General features: G+C 51.3%; 1 protein-coding gene across 3 annotated transcripts; it reads left to right on the top strand.

Moving 5' to 3' along the window:
- Positions 1–894: 894 nt before the first annotated feature.
- On the top strand, positions 895–10,672 carry LOC120643739 (fatty acid amide hydrolase-like). 3 transcript variants are annotated; one of them, XM_039920205.1, is made up of 17 exons: positions 895–1,090; positions 1,246–1,355; positions 5,899–5,959; positions 6,044–6,231; positions 6,696–6,819; positions 7,828–7,905; positions 8,247–8,507; positions 8,611–8,686; positions 8,764–8,835; positions 8,973–9,015; positions 9,120–9,194; positions 9,277–9,357; positions 9,458–9,561; positions 9,644–9,736; positions 9,847–9,915; positions 10,052–10,116; positions 10,230–10,672. In XM_039920205.1, the coding sequence occupies exons 1-17, from the start codon at positions 991–993 to the stop codon at positions 10,478–10,480; spliced, it is 1,851 nt and encodes a 616-aa protein (XP_039776139.1). In that variant the 5' UTR covers positions 895–990; the 3' UTR covers positions 10,481–10,672. The 3 variants fall into 3 exon arrangements, with proteins under 3 accessions (XP_039776139.1, XP_039776142.1, XP_039776140.1); XM_039920208.1 differs by lacking the exons at positions 895–1,090; positions 1,246–1,355 and adding exons at positions 5,213–5,530; positions 5,705–5,814; XM_039920206.1 differs by lacking the exons at positions 895–1,090; positions 1,246–1,355 and adding exons at positions 5,215–5,530; positions 5,705–5,814 and having other exon boundaries at positions 9,123–9,194.
- Positions 10,673–12,069: the final 1,397 nt, after the last annotated feature.

The raw sequence follows: 12,069 nt of genomic DNA, 5'->3' as shown, positions 1-12,069 counted from the left end.
GGGGCGGCTCAACCCCCCCCCCTAAAAATCGCACCCATTTTCAGGGGCGGCTGAGGGGGTGAGCCGCCCCTAAAAATGCCATGTTTAGGGGTGGCTCATTTCTATAGTACCCGCGCCCTATTTATAGGAACTGGTGACTTTTTGGTCCGCCTCTAAAAAATTGAGGCATTACTACAAATCGTTTTTTAGTAGTGCAGGTTTTTTTAAATTTGGTCTTGAGACAATATCCGAGCCGGTTTGTAATTAACACTGATTGTGATATGTTAACAATATTCTTCCATTGTAGTACATGCCTTTAATAGCTAGTACTTCTTACATTTGCGCCATCCAGTTCCATCCTTTGTCCATCTTCGATCTTTTCCTAGTGTCCCCGCTTCCAATTTCACTGATTGCTTGCAGTTTAAGTGCCGCAGTTTCACAACAAATCAAGTTAAATGTTTTCTTAAAAAAATTCTCCCTGTTTTCGGTTCTCTCTCTCAATAGATGTATTACTGAAATGACTGAAACTGGATCTATTAAATGACTCACAAAAACAACCGTGAAAAGAAAAGAGCACAAGTACGTATGTCATGTGGCCTTTGTATGGTACGCAAACCGGGAATTATTACCTGATTACCGGATGATGAAAAATTTAAACCGAGGTGACCTTTTCGGGGGCTCACTTTGTCCTTTAAAAAGTGGGCCCAGCACAATTACCAGTAAATCGCATTGAAGCAAAACACTGCTGCCCACATGGTTAAGGATTCACCAACTAACCCCGGACCCATCGTACGTGAAGAGCTGCAACAAGCAGCTACTGCAATCTACAGCTCACCTCTGGACCCATCTCCCCCGGCAAGCCGTTCTTGGTCCCTGCTTATAAGCAGCAAGCAGCTTACTATCTTGGCATTGCCAGTAGGAAGGCCGCAGCCGCAGTCAGGCGAAGCTTTCAGACTGAAAGCATCATTCTTCTTGCTGCAGCTTCGCTTCGCTTTGTTCATCCATCCATCCATGGGGCTCTTCAGCTCGCCGGCCAAGGTCTACAAGCCGGTGGCGGAGGTCGACCTCGGCCCGGGCAGCGACCAGCACTACATCAGCCCCAACGTCAGAGGTCAGTCCTGTGTCCTACGATTCAGTTCAGACTTCAGAGTTTGTTGGCATTCAGAGCAATCCAGGCCTTGGAATTGGAGGTGATCCGATCCGGCGATCCCTATGCTTCGTCTGACGAGCAACATTGTTCTTCCGATCACACACACGCACATATAGCTCCTCGCGTCGCCGGGCTGCTGGTGAAGTTGCTGGCTTGGGTGCTGGAGACGCCCGTCCTCGGCTGGATCGTGCTGGCCGCCCTCAAGAGAGACAACCTCGTCTACAAGGTTGCCTGCTCAAACCTCCAGTAACTCTGCTCCGAATCATCCAAGATTAGCCTCAAACTTGCCATCGATCCCTGCAGCTCGTCTCGGACGCCGAGATCCCGGAGCTGCCGCTGTTCACCGCCACCCACACCTGGCGAGGTGGTTCTGAATTCTGATCGCGCCCATTCAGATCGCGCCGCTGTTTGTTACAGTCTGAAACGGTTGTGAATGCTGCTGCAGACATCCCCGAGCAGAACGTCCGGCGGACGAAGCCGGGGTCGTCGCCGGCGGAGCGCGTCCAGGAGGCCGTCGGCTGCCTCCCTGCTCTCCTGCCGGAGCCGGCGGCGGTGCTCGCCGGTGACCCGGCGTCGGGGTTCAGGCGCTGGACGGTGCGGGACTTCCACAGGGCCCACAGCTCGGGACAGACGACCCCTGCCGTGGTAAAGAAAGTCTCTCTGCTTTTAACTGAACATGGTACGGAGTAGTAGATAATTCTGGAATTCAGAGCGTTTTCGATCAGGCATCGAGTTTGCATTTCCTGGCTCAACTCTTTGCACTGCTGATAATAAACCAGTAGTTGGAATGTTTAATCTTTGCGTGTTGCCCTCCTCGCGTTGACCCTGACGGCTGGCAACGAGTTGAGAGGCGGCGCGCGCATCCTCGGGACCATCCGGAGCGGCCCCCTCAGCCTGATGCACCGCCGCGACGATGCTTCCCCAAGGAGCTCGATGGACGATGCTTGAACTGCATTTCCTTCAAGCATCGGGTTGCTTCGTGTCGTCAGCCTTCGCGGTGCCTGCGCTGCCACGACCTTCGGCACCATGCCAAGGATTGCTTGCGGCCTCGTCGCCCGCCACTTCGCTCGGGCCAGCCTCGGTTGGACGGTCGTGTTGCTCCTGCTGGGTTTGGGCATGGTCGTGATCGCCCTGTCTCGGACGATCGGCCGTTGCCGACGACGGCTACTGTTGACGGTGGCCTCAATCTCATGCTCTCCGCCACCGATGCCTTGGCCGTGGTTGCTTTGACTGCGGCCAAGTCAGCGATCATGACTGTGCTTCACATCGAGGAGGACGACTTCTCCCTCGGGCCTGCCTTCCCTGAGCTGCTCGTGGCCACCTTCCGGTCTCAAGAGCTCCGAGATCGGGCTTCGGCGGCGAATGTTTCCCAGGAGAGGCCATCGCTCTCCGGTGGTCTGCTGGGGCACTCTGGGGCTGCCACACCCGTGCCGCCTGTGAGGTGCCACCATCGGCCGAGGTGCCGCCTGTGGAGATACCGCATGTGGAGGTGCCGCCTGTGGAGGAGATTGTGGTGCCGGCTTCTGAGGAGGCAATAGGCACGGTCGGGGCATCAGGGGACGGCAATTCCGCGGCCTTGAAGGACTTCATCAGCCAAGTTACGATGAATATCCCGCCGCCTCTTGTGGACAAGCCGCCTCGTCGCCGTCGAGTTGACCCTGTCCTCATCGACGCGCCTCCTCAGCTGCCTTCGTCTGAGGCAGATGGTCTCAGGCGAAGCCATTGCCAAGCCTTGGACCCTCTCTCAGCCGTCAAGCCGGCAAAGCGAGGGTCGGTGCTCCTGATGTGCCGACTCGGTGAGGTTGGCGCGCCTCTGCCCTTGGCGGCTTCGGCAGAGCAAGCGGTGGAGAATTTCTTTCGTGAACCTCCACCGCGCCATGTGGACGCACTGCGGGACTTATTTTCGATGTTGAAGAACAAGAGCAAGAGCTCTCCCTTCGTGGGATGGAGCGTTGACTGAAGGCTACGCTCAGAGCCAGTCGTTAGATTGTGCGGAATGTGAGTAGTTTATGTTGGAGTTTATCTTTCGGGTTGTGTTCAGCTGGCTTGCCGGCTTGTGTCCATCTGGAGTCCGTTCCATCTGGGTTGTAACCAAACACTGTACCAATTTCTTCTTGGTCTTAATACAATGATACGCTGCGTGCGTATTCGAGAAAAAAAAATCTTGCACGAATTTTGGGAGGCAGTAAAACCATTTTGCATCCATGCATGACAAACAGAATGTTGAATGCCGCGACCGGATTTAGGTGGCCGCGAGCAGCTGCTGGTCCTGAATCCCTGCGATCAGTGCTGGTCGAAATTATTGGATCCAGACAATAATATCACTCCACAATCCTTAAAGGAAAAAAATATTCTCGAAAAAAAAAACAATCCTTAAAAAAAGAACTGAAATTCATAAGCAACAAACTAGTTGTTTGTTGAGTAGTATACTAAGTTGTCACCCCCACAGTTGTAAGTGTTCTCCGTCCTTTCAAAAGAAAAAAAGATAATCTTGAATGCTATGTCATATGCCATCACTTCTTTACCTAGTTGATTTGGAGACTAAGTCAGGCAAGCCTCTTTTTTTGAAATACGATCAAGCAAAGTCGTAATCAAAAGAATTTATGGTGGATATGGAACCAGAGACAAAATGATGATGGGTAAGCAAAAGATTAAGTGGCTTGCTTTAACATCAAATCCCATCTTTTTAAAAAAGTGAAAATAAGTAAAGTTTTCTTCACTGATATAAAAAGCCTATATCATTAGACATGTGCATGAAGCATCGAGTTCACTGCTTTCTTTATGAACTAATCGAAAATGATAGTCAGAATGCTTAGTGGAATGTAAGGAAAAAATTATGGAAATTAAGCAATGAGTTAGCCTCTTTAGGGAGGCTTGCAGATGATATCGAATGAAACAGTGTTGGAAATTCTAGCATCGACTAATTTAACCCAAAGAAATGTGCAGATTAGGAAGAATGGTAGGTACAAAGATAGGGATCTACAAGCAACAAATTATGGAGTTATATGCTTTCCTTGATCTCGATACCGAATTTTTCAAATGGTAAAAACTACTCCATCCACTCAAAATTATAGTTCACTTTAACCTGAGGCGCGCGTAGGACTTTTCAAGACCTTTGTATGGTACAACTAAATCCCCAACAAAAAACAACTGAAACCAGTTTGTTTACAGTACATAGCATGGGCCGCGTGATCAGCTGAAATTGCTTACAGGCCGTCAATACTACTTCAGAGAACTGCAGACATAGCTAATGGACTGCAAATGGATCTTCCTAGGAGAAAGGAACTGGCCCTGCTTCTTCTCACCAATTGGGCCAAATCTTTTTCTGGGTCTTGATATCTCCAAAAAGGGCCAGGACGCATTGCAATGAAGGTTTTTCCAATTCATGCGCTGAAAGTGTGCTGGTTGAATCTATTTATTAATCACTTGTTCGCAGTTGAATGATTAACTTGTGTAATAGGGGCTCAATGATTTGCAATATTCTTCAATTTAAGCAAGCACCAGTATGGCAGTGTCTAAGCATCTTCCATTGTACATGCCTTTAAGAGCTAGTACATCTTACATTTGCACCATCCAGTTCCATATCCTTTGCCCATCTTCAATCTTTTATATTTTTTTAGCGAACGCGCCTGAACACGTTTCTCATCTTAAATCTTTCCTAGCGTCCATGCTTCCAATTTCACTGATTGTTTTGCAGTTTAAGTGGCACAGGTTTGCACCAAATCAAGTTAAATGTTTTTTATTTTTTAAATGATATCCCTGTTTTCGGTTCTCTCTCAATAGATGTATTACTGAAATGACTGAAACTCGATCTATAAAATGATTTATAAAAAACAACCTTGAAAACAAAAGAAGCATACATATATAATTGTATAGCATGTGGCCCTTGTAAGGTACGCAAACCGTGTTACGCGAAATTATTACCGGATGATGAAAATTTAAACCGAGGTGACCTTCTCGGGGGCTCACTTTGTCCTTCAAAAGTGGGCCCGGGACAATTACCAGTAAACCGCATTGAAGCAAAACACTGCTGCCCACAAGGGTTAAAGATTCATCAACTAACCCCGGACCCATCATCGTACGCGAAGAGCTGCTCTGCAACGAGCAGCTACTTCAGTCTACAGCTCACCTCTGCACCCATCTCCCCCGGCAAGCCGTTCTTGGTCCCTGCTTATAAGCAGCAGGCAGCTCACGATCTTGGCATTGCCAGTAGGAAGGCAGCCACAGTCAGGCAAAGTTTTCAGACAACGTCACCATTCTTCCTGCTGCAACTTCGCTTCGCTTTGTTCATCCATCGATCCATGGGGCTCTTCAGCTCGCCGGCCAAGGTCTACAAGCCGGCGGCGGAGGTCGACCTCGGCCCGGGAAGCGACGAGCACTACATCAGCCCCAACGTCAGAGGTCAGTCCTGCGTTCTAACAATTCAGTTCAGACTTTTCAGAGTTTGTTGGCATTCAGAGCAGTGATCCAGGGCTTGGAATTGGAGGTGATCCGATCCGATCCGATCCGATCCGGCGATCCCTATGCTTCGTCTGACGAGTAACATTGTTCTTCCGATCACACACACACACGCAGCTCCTCGCGTCGCCGGTCTGCTGGTGAAGTTGCTGGCGTGGGTGCTGGAGACGCCCGTCCTCGGCTGGATCGTCCTGACCGTCCTCAAGAGGGACAACCTCGTCTACAAGGTCGCCTGCTCAAACCTCCAGTTACTCTGCTTCGAATCATCATTCATCCAAGCTTAGCATCAAACTTGCCATCGATCTCTGCAGCTCGTCTCGGACGCCGAGATCCCGGAGCCGCCGCTGTTCACCGCCACCCACACCTGGCGAGGTGGTTCCGAATTCTGATCGCGCCGAGCCAGTGAATTCACATTCAGAAGAAAGATTTCACTATCTTTTGTGAGTGCTTGTGCAGACATCCCCGAGAAGAACGTCCGGCGGACGAAGCCGGGGTCGTCGCCGGCGGAGCGCGTCCAGGAGGCCGTCAGCTGCCTCCCGGCTCGCCTGCCGGCGCCCGGTGGTGGCCCAGCGTCGGGGTTCAGGCGCTGGACGGTGCGGGACTTCCACAGGGCCTACAGCTCGGGACAGACGACCCCTGCCATGGTAAAGGAAATCTCTCTGCTTTTTAAATGAACATGGTACGGAGTAGTAGATAATTCTGGAATTCAGAGCATTTTGGATCAGGCATCGAGTTTGCATTTCTCTGGTGAAACTATCTAGACTTTGTAGTGTCCTGGCACAACTCTTTACACTGCTGATAAACCATAGTTGGAATGCTAATGTTGCACGAATTTTTGGGAGGCAGTAAAACCAGTTTTTCTCCCTGACAAACAGAATGTTGAATGCAGCGACCGGATTTAGGTGACCGCGAACAGTTGCTGGTCCTGAATCCCAGCGATCAGTGCTGGACGAAATTATTGGATGCAGGCGTTAATATTACATACATACAATCTTGAAAGAAAGAAAGAAAGAACGGCATGTAGTTTCATGACCAACAATAATCTGTGTTCAAAAAAAGAAAAATGAGCAACAATAATCTAATCGGTGTTGTTTCCCGGCGCATGCAGGTGGCGCGGAGGTTCCTGACGGCGGTGAAGGAATGCTCGGATCTGAAGATGGCCGTGTTCATCAGCTGCGACGCCGCCGACGTGATGCGGCAGGCCGAGGACTCCACCCGCAGATACCAGCAAGGTACATCACTAATCCAACAACTCCTCGTCGTCATCGTCTTGCTCAATGGATCAATCACCGTAGAAAACCATGGTAATGCTGGTAGTGGCAGTACTCTTCTCACCAGTGCATCCAGTGCCTCGATCACTGTCTTGCCTTGATCTGCAGCATTGACATTCCACTTGGCTTCATCGTGCCCCTCGCTGATTGCTCGAAAAAAAAGAGCAGGCCAGGTCTGGCTTCTAGAAACTATCCCAGATCGAAACCGGCTCCATTTTAGTAGAGGGCATTTTACTGCATGAACAGTTGTAGCTTGGCCGTGCACAGCGTACGTCAGCAAAAAAGTTTAGTAGAGGGCCAGTGAGGCGTGACGGCGCTGCCTGGGGCCTCTGCCAGCAGTACGTCATCAACGAGTAATGCACCAGCTCGGCGAACAGTGGCATGCCGGCGGCGGCGGCTTTACAGAGAAAGACGCTGCCGGGGCCTGCCTGTGCCTGCCATGGAGATGGAGCCCCCCATCCGCTTCTGAATCGTCTCCTCCGGTCTGGTGCCTGCTGAAACAGGAAGTAAACAACACATGCCGGTTCTAAAAAAGCGGCTAGTTGTACCTGGTCAGAGTTTAATTTTTTTTTGGATATAATCGGCAACTCTTCTATCTAATTAGCTAAAAAAAGTTCAGAGTTCAGAGTTTCAGACGGTCGCACACACGCACACTCAACTTGCTGAAGATTTTTCGTAGAAAAGGCATGGATTCAGCTCCGAATCCGTGCTGAATTACCTTGGCTCGTATGGTCCTGGATCCCTGAGACGGGCATTCATTGCGGCGCCATGGCGACGCATGTGGCCAGAGCCCTCGAGCGCAGGGGAACGGACGGGGGAAATGAAGGCGGCCGGCGAGACATTGCATCTTCTATCTCCTCGTCACTGCATTCAGATGCGTTGCATCGTTCGTGTTAGAGTTATTGGTCGATGGTTGTGAATGATTGATTGGATGCTTCGTCTTCGTGATTGCTGCTGCTGCTGGTGCAGGGGCGCCGCTGTCCGCCATGGACGGAGTGCTGGTCGCCGTCAAGGACGAGCTCGACTGCCTGCCGTACCCGACCACCGGTAAGACGACCAACTTTTTTTTTCCAAGGGAACAAGACGATGAACTCTGTCAGAGAGATAAAACAAACACGTGCGCTGCCATCAAATTTCTTAGGAAAACAACACGGCCGCATTGAATTTACAACTAGTACTAGAAGTAATAATAACAAGGTAAAAAAACGTACATTAAAATTCAGTACGGTTTACGGACAGTGTCAGTACGGACGAGGGCCACTGTCATTCTGTGACCTCAAATCTACGGACCGTGTCAGAATCATTCACTGTCCTTTGCCTGCAACGCGACGGCGACGACGCGGATGCGTGTGGGGGATTTTTTTTTTTTTTTTTGTGCGCGCGAGCAGGCGGGACGCGGTGGCTCGGGGCGGCACGGCGGGGCGCGGCGGACGCGGCGTGCGTGGCGCAGCTGCGGGCGTGCGGCGCCGTGCTCGCCGGCAAGGCCAACATGCACGAACTCGGCGCCGGGACCAGCGGCATCAACCCGCACCACGGCGCCACGCGGAACCCCTGCGACCCCGCCAGGGTCTCCGGCGGCTCATCCGGCGGCTCCGCCGCCGCCGTCTGCGCCGGCCTCTGCCCCGTCGCCCTCGGCGCCGACGGAGGCGGTAAGATAAGATCTCTCCTCTCCTCGCCGTCGTGGAGCTCGACCACCTGGACAGAGCTCGCCGTCATCGATGCTGACGCTCTCGCCGTCCCGGCGTTCCCCAGGGTCCGTGCGCATGCCGGCGGCGCTCTGCGGCGTCGTCGGGTTCAAGCCCACCGCCGGCCGCCTCTCCAACGCCGGGTGCGCATCCATGACCCATCCTCAGAGGCAGATCAGCCACTCTCTCGTCAGAACTCACCATGCCAACACTGTTTCAGGCTGCTTCCTCTGAACTGGACCGTCGGCATGCCGGGGATCCTTGCAGCCACCGTCGAGGACGCGCTCATCGCGTCGGTGCCACATTTGCTCACCAATTACTCATAAAACCAAAGCTAATCTTTTAACTTTCCAAAAAAAATGGGTAATCTTTTGGCATTGCACATGAAAAGTACTGAACACACCCGTTACCTTGTATCTGTTGTTTCAGTTACGCGGCCATCGTTGATCAGTCCAAACCAAGTCCTCTGCAGGTGATCAAAACTCAACAGCCTCTGGGTTCTTCTTTCTCTTGACGCCCGTTTGTTCTCAGTGAATACTGACCTGCTGAATTGTTGTACGATCTCCTCTGCTGCAGCAGCCTGAACTGAACCTGCCGTTGCTGACGTGCACGAGATCAATTTCCAACATCAAACTGGCAAAATATGCAAAGGTCAGTCAGTCTCTGAATTCCGAATGTTTCTGTTACCGTCTTCCCTGAGCATTGGACTGAAAGTGCTGCGGCCAAGAAACAGTGGTTCGACGACAGTTCAGAAGACATCAGGAACCTCTGCGGCAAGGCTCTTCAGATGCTGAAAGCGCAGTACGGTTGGGAGGTAAGAGTTCTTCACCGATCTCTCGATGACGAAAACTAATCTGACAAAGAAAATCTTTCTTCCCTGGATATTGTTTTCTTTTTTTTTCGCGTTGCGAAAGACCGTGGAGGTGACTGTCCCTGAGATCGAGGAGATGCGGCTGGCGCACTACGTGACCATGGGATCCGAGTGCACGGCGTCCCTCGCCAAGTACCTCGACAACATGTAAGCAAAGCAGTTGCTCAGGTCATTCATCAGTCGTCGATGCGCCATTAGCAGTGAAGTGATTCATCAGCGATGGATGCAGGAGCAGGTCTGAGATCGGGTGGGACGTGCGGATCGGGCTGAGCGCCTACCGCTCCTTCAGTAGCAGGGACTACCTCAACGCGCAGCGCCTCCGGTACGGCACGCCTCTCAACAGCTGCAGACACGATACTCTGATCAGACAGACTGAACAACGATGGTGTTTCTGAATCTGATGCTGGGACAACGCACGCATTTCTTTCGCAGGTGCCGGCAGATGTACTTCCACGAGAGGATCTTCGAGGCGGCCGACGCGATCGTCACGCCGATGACAGGGTGCGCAAGAGCAACTGATCATCACCATTGTTCGAGCTTTGCAGTTGTCATCAGATCATACTGAAATTGCTGCTTGCTTGTTGCTGAGTACTGACATGCATGGCTGCTGCTTCTGGTGGACTGACCGACCGTGCAGGGTGACCGCGTACCCGCTGCAGGACGACGCGCTGAGCACGGGGGAGCTCGACTACATCAACGGAGGTAATACCGCGATGGGGAGACGGCCAAAATGATTCATCAGGAGCTCGCGCACGTCCCTGTCAGGTGTCAGCTCAGGTCTCTGACGACTGGAATTGGGAATTTGTTGCGTGCAGCTGCGCTGGTGCGGTACTCGATCGCGGGCAACTTCCTGGGTCTGCCGGCGATCACCGTGCCGGTGGGGCACGACGGAGGGGGGCTCCCCGTGGGGCTGCAGCTCGTCGGCCGGCCATGGTCGGAGGCCACGCTGCTGCACCTCGCCCATGCCGTGCAGGAGGCCTGCTGGGAGCACCGCCGCGAGCCGCCCAAGGTGCACTTCGACCTGCTCGCTCCTCGCCAAAGACTGACGACAGGCCTTGCCCCTTGACGACAGTCAATTGCTCCTCGGTTGCGATTGAGTGCATAATTGTTAATTTATTATTCTTGTGCCAGGAGAGTGCGTTGGTTAATTTGAGCATCAACAAGATGATAACGAACTTTATGCCTCTATTTTTCATGCGAACATATCAGGTGTAAACCAATTTTTTCGTGTAAACTATGCAAACTTCAATCTGAATCATCGGATCAACATCCAAGCGAAGGGGCGTAGGGAATGGGAGAAGCGATTTGCAAAAATATGATTACCCAATCCAAGAGCGGGCAGTTAGTTGTAAAATTACCCAATCTCCCATATCCCATGCATGTTGATCTGGTGGCCTAGATTGAAATTTGCACGGTTTGTATGGACAGATTCGTTTGCACTTGATATATTCCCATTTTTCATCTAAGGGAATAAAAAAGGAACAAATCCATTTTACCCCTCTAAACTTATCAAGGAGTCTGGATTACCCACTAACTTTAGGGAGAGTTGAGGGTGTTTATTCCCATTTTTCATCTAAGGGAATAAAAAAGGAACATCTTTATGGAGAGTTGAGGGTGTTTATCCCGTGGTTCGGTTAGCCACAAAGGCACACCTACATCCACGTTATTGTAGCACTCACTAAGAGTATTGCTACTTGGCCACCAAGTCTTTTCCGTGAACACAATCACGGTCACATTGGCCCCAGGTTCCACTAAGGACCTTCTTCACAAAGGATGGGGGTCTCCACGTCCCCCGCACAAAGATGTCGTCGCCTCTCCACACCAAGTCGGAGGGTCGATGACGTTGCCGGCGAGCTTCGCAGCTCCAAGGAGGCCGGCGCACCAATCTCTTGTTTGGTTCACTAGAGAACCACAGCACAAAGGCTTAAGGCCTTGCAATCTCACTCACTAAGAGCTATTCTAGCACTCACACTTTACAAGCTAATGCTAAAAGTTAAGGATATGATCTTGATGCTCTTGTATGGCTTGTAGATGTTCTTGGATGTGTGTGGGATGTTCAGCAACTCCAACAATCTTCAAATGGCAGGGGTGAGTGAAAGGATCTTGATCACGCGATGTCGTAGCCTAGAGGGGGGTGAATAGGCGTTTCTTCAAAATTTGGTGCTTAATCCCTGCTGGGACTGCCTGGACCTGTCAGACCGGTCTACCAGACCGGTCAGACCGGTCTGTGCAAGCAGACAGCCCAGTCAGCAGGAACAAATCCCCTCTCGAGCTTGAACCTATAAGAAACATGGGATATGTGTCTTGCAGAGTATTTCTAACAATATAAACAAGTCCCTACACACAAGTAGAGCACACCCAAGTAGATCGAGCGGAAACACAATTCAAGCTCAAAACTATAAATGCAAGGTAAGTAAATCAAACCGAAATAGAGATGATGTAATGAAGACACGGTGATTTGTTTGACCGAAGTTCGGATTTACCCCGTGCACCCACGTGTGAATCCTACTCTCCGTTGAGGAAGCTCGTAGTGACCCCAAGGTCAAGCTATCTCCTCTTCTCCACTATATGACCATGCGCCCTCTTGGCACACAATCGAAGCTGCAACAAACTTGCCGCTGCTCACCACAACCTTAGGAGCTAGACGGCGACGCC

The sequence above is a fragment of the Panicum virgatum genome, chromosome 8K (assembly GCF_016808335.1).
Source record: "Panicum virgatum strain AP13 chromosome 8K, P.virgatum_v5, whole genome shotgun sequence".
NCBI classification, from domain to species: domain Eukaryota; kingdom Viridiplantae; phylum Streptophyta; class Magnoliopsida; order Poales; family Poaceae; genus Panicum; species Panicum virgatum.
Note: the sequence above shows the minus strand (reverse complement) of the source record. Positions and strands in the feature narration are given on the sequence as shown.

Coding starts and splice junctions, on each gene's coding strand:
- LOC120643739 (XM_039920205.1), top strand. CDS start 991: ATGGGGCTCTTCAGCTCGCCGGCCAAGGTCTACAAGCCGGTGGCGGAG. Junction 6,232..6,695: donor GACAGACGACCCCTGCCATG/GTAAAGGAAATC, acceptor CGGCGCATGCAG/GTGGCGCGGAGGTTCCTGAC. Junction 8,687..8,763: donor GGCCGCCTCTCCAACGCCGG/GTGCGCATCCAT, acceptor ACACTGTTTCAG/GCTGCTTCCTCTGAACTGGA.